Here is a 4,118-nt window from a genome sequence, read left to right on the forward strand (position 1 = left end):
GTGGTTTTCAATTTTTGGCCGGCAGGGGGCGCAGTTTTTAGGCTAGCGGCACCAAAAATTTCAGCGTATCATCGGGAGACTGTCCTTATGCTACCCCCCACGTTTGGTGAGGTTTGGTTCAGGGAGTCCAAAGTTATGGACTCCCAAAAGGGGTGCCCCTATCCCCCATTGTTTCCAATGGGAGCTAATAGGAGATCAGGGGCTACAGTTTTGAGGGTCCATAACTTTGGCCCCCCTGAACCAAACTGCACCAAACTTGGGGGGTATAATTAGGGAAGTCACCTGAAAGTTTTGAGACTGTGCCTTCAGAAATGTGCCCCCCACAGCCTGCAACCCCCATTGACAGCAATGCAGAAAACTCAATGCAGAACAAAGATTCTTGGGCAAATTTCTAGGATGTTCCTGCAGGGGGTGCATTTTTGGATGTATCGGCACCAAAATTTCAGGGTATCATCTGGAAACTGTCCTTATGGTACCCCCAAAGTTTGGTGCAGTTTGGTTCAGGGGGTCCAAAGTTATGGTCCATCAAAGGGTAGCCCCCATCTCCTTAGCAAAGAATGGGGGATGGGGCACCCTAACTCTCCCCCTAACCCAGTGGTGGCGAACCTATGGCACGGGTGCCAGAGGTGGCAGCGCCAGGGAAACCCTCTATGTAGACGCAGCGCAAACAGAGTCACCCACGCCCCATCTATGGCTGGCCTGGAGCTCGATTATTAGCATTAAAGCCTTGAAAGGAACCCTAGTTTGCAGGGGAAGCAAGTAGTAGGTAACCCTGTGTAAAAGCCTTGTTAAACCCCACTGATTTCCATGCCAAGAACTGGGAGTAAGCTCGGTTGCTGGCAATGGGTGATTCACCCATTGCTCAGTTGCTTCAAAGCCAAGCCACCGATTACCACCAAGCTTACTCCTGAGTAAAACATGCCTCGGAACCAACCATTATTTTCTAAACTGAAACCTCAGTATTCAGGTTAAATTGCCATGTTGGCACTTTGCGATATATAAGCGGGTTTGGGGTTGCAATTTGGGCACTCAGTCTCGAAAAGGTTCACTATCACTGCCCTAACCCATGGTTATCATTAGCCCTCCCGCCGGAGACTGCGGAGTGGCACTTGGAAGTAATAAGGTGTTTTGGGGTGCTGTGTGGTTTTCAGGCTGTATGGCCGTGTTCTAGTAGCATTTTCTCCTGATGTTTCACCTGCATCTGTGGCTGGCATCTTCAGAGGATCCTCTGAAGATGCCAGCCACAGATGCAGGTGAAACATCAGGAGAAAATGCTACTAGAACACAGCCATACAGCCCGGAATACCACACAGCACCCCAGTGATTCCGGCCGTGAAAGCCTTCGACAATACAATGGTGTGTTTTGTTAAATTATTTTGAAAACGTGTCAAGTGCAAAAGTGGTTGCGTTCAAACTGATCAGCCAAAACGCATCGTCTCCTTTGCATACTCATTTTGTTCCCGTTTACTGTTTTCGTTCTCTCAGCTCGAACAAATCCTGCAGACAAAATTCCCCTGCGCCCAGTTCAATGTGACATTCAAAGCAGTGTGGAAAGGGTGAACGAAAACGTCCGAAGACGCAGTCCCTTGACTTGGCTATCAGAAGCAACAGCAGAATGAGGCAAACTCCTTTTCTTCAGGCACATGAGATGTCTCCGATTTTTGCTTTCCCTGAATAGGTGCGTGCTTATTTGTGTCTACAGCCGGTTCTACGCTGGGACCATTCTTTGCAAACCAATCAATGCCATTCTAGTGTTAGTGGCATGAAGAATTACACAGGAACATCCACGTAGAAGAAGAAGAAGAAGAGTTTGGATTTATATCCCCCCTTTCTCTCCTGCAGGAGACTCAAAGGGGCTCACAGTCTCCTTGCCCTTCCCCCATCACAACAAACGCCCTGTGAGGTGGGTGGGGCTGAGAGAGCTCCGAGAAGCTGTGACTAGCCCAAGGTCACCCAGCTGGCGTGTGTGGGAGTGCACAGGCTAATCTGATAAGCCGCCACAACTCAAGCGGCAGAGCGGGGAATCAAACCCGGTTCCTCCAGATGCACCTGCTCTTAGCCACTGCGCCACTGCACGTATTGGAACATAAGAGCAGGCCTGCTGGATCGGGCCACAATCCTGTTTCACAATGTGGTCGGCCATCGGTTTCTGGGAGGGTCTGTGAGGAGCAACTAAAATAGAAAGGTCTACATGTGCCTCCCACACAGTCTGATGGCTTGTTTGAGGTTCGCTTCTCTCGGTGGCTCAGCATGGAAGTCGGGGTCCCCGGCCTTTGCAGTTCGTGAGGCCTCTGCTAAATATGAAGAAGAAGAAGAAGAGTTTGGATTTATATCCCCCCTTTCTCTCCTGCAGGAGACTCAAAGGGGCTTACAGTCTCCTTTCCCTTCCCCCCTCACAACAAACATCCTGTCAGGTAGGTGAGGCTGAGAGAGCTCCGAGAAGCTGTGACTAGCCCCAGGTCACCCAGCTGGCGTGTGTGGGAGTGCACAGGCTAATCTGAATGCCCCAGATAAGCCTCCACAACTCAGGCGGCAGAGCTGGGAATCAAACCCGGTTCCTCCAGATTAGATACACGAGCTCTTAACCTCCTACGCCACTGCTGCTTCACTTTTCTCAACCGTAAGGAGTCTCCAAGGGGCTTGCAAACTCCTTTCCTTCCTCTCCCGTCCCACAACAGACAATCTGTGAGGTAGGTGGGGCTGAGAGAGTTCAGAGAGAACTGTGACTGGCCCGAGGTCACCCAGCAGGCTTCATGTGCAGGAGCAGAGAAACAAATCCAGTTCTCCAGATAAGAGTCTGCCGCTCTGGTGGAGGAGTGGAGAATCAAACCCAATTTCCCAGATTACAGTCCACTGCTCTTAACCACTGCCCCCTGCTGGTAGAGCCCGCAGCTGCATTGAAAAGAACTTTGTTTTGGAGGGATGTTTGTGATATTTTGGAATCTTCACTGGGGCACCATTTTGCACATGCACACATTTTTTGAACACAAATTGAACACAGGCCCTTTACCTGACAGCCTTTTGAAAATTAGTGGCATCCAGTATTTCTAACTTTTAATTTCTTCTTGGCGGGAAAAGTTACTGTTATTGATAGCGGAGCCAGAAGTGATTCTATCACACTTCTGGACTTGTTTTTAATAAAGATGGAGCAATGTTTTGTTTCTGTATTAGATAGGTAGGAACAAACTGTATTGGATAGAAAGTAGGGTTTGTACGTAGTTATCTTTTGTATCCTCTGTATTTGTGTCTGGATGGAACCTCCTTGGCTCAAGGCAGGAATCCACCGCTGCTCCACCCGAGCATGTCCCTTTCACTTGCAAAACTCTCAATGGACGCTAACAAAGGGGACCCCCGGAAGAAGGGCCTCACTCTGCCTAATCTCACCAGCAGGCAGATAAGGGGGCCATCGTCATCAAGTTTCGTTTCCCGACCCCAGGCACCCAAGGGACTCCTTTGTGTTCTTCCCGTCAGTGCCTACGCCTCGCCTTACTTCAAGAAGAGGCTGCCCATCGAACTCTGATTGGTTCCCATGTATCGCAAATGCATGATTGGTTACTGTGTATTTTGTGAATGAATGGTGGTGGGCTGTCCTGTATTTCTCCCGGACTCCCGAGGGGGGGGGGGAGGGCATTGAAGATGTTGTAAAGCTACTAGGCAATGGCAGTTGCCGTGGTGCGGAGGTGCTGACACATAGGTCAGCATCTCAACAAACCCCTCTTTTATTTCACTATACTCGCTGTGTCGGGTCCCGTTTCTGTTCCCCTGCGCTGCCGAGAGCTGGGTGGTCTGCAGCTATTAAAAGTCACCAGGCAGCGCGGCAACATTATCAATCCTGGTTGACTTGTTACTTGTGAAATTGTACCAGTTTCTTTTTTTTAAGTTTACAAGGCTTTCGTATGGTTGAAGCGTAACAGAGAACGCCCTGCTTTGCTTTTTTTTCATAGATAGGTAGGGTGGCCCTGCCATTAAGCCAAAGGTAGGTTGCCAACCTCCAGGTAGGCCCTTGAGATGCTCACAGAGTTCCCCCTCCCCAATCCCCAAATCCTGGCCTCCACAGGTGCCGCCCCCAAAATGTCCAGGAATTTCCCAAACCAGAGTTGGCAACTCTAGCTGGAGGA

General features: G+C 49.9%; 1 protein-coding gene across 1 annotated transcript in view; it reads left to right on the plus strand.

Annotated features, from left to right (window-relative positions):
* The window catches only part of LOC125438555 (uncharacterized protein PB18E9.04c-like), a 17,929-nt gene extending 16,021 nt beyond the window's left edge, over positions 1 to 1,908 (plus strand). The window contains exon 7 of the mRNA XM_048506986.1: positions 1,486 to 1,908. Coding sequence (XP_048362943.1) covers positions 1,486 to 1,560 — 75 coding nt within the window. The 3' untranslated portion in view covers positions 1,561 to 1,908. The remainder of the gene's footprint in view (positions 1 to 1,485) is intronic.
* The last annotated feature ends 2,210 nt before the right edge of the window (positions 1,909 to 4,118 follow it).

The sequence above is a fragment of the Sphaerodactylus townsendi genome, linkage group LG08 (assembly GCF_021028975.2).
Source record: "Sphaerodactylus townsendi isolate TG3544 linkage group LG08, MPM_Stown_v2.3, whole genome shotgun sequence".
In the NCBI taxonomy this organism is placed as follows: Eukaryota; Metazoa; Chordata; class Lepidosauria; order Squamata; family Sphaerodactylidae; genus Sphaerodactylus; species Sphaerodactylus townsendi.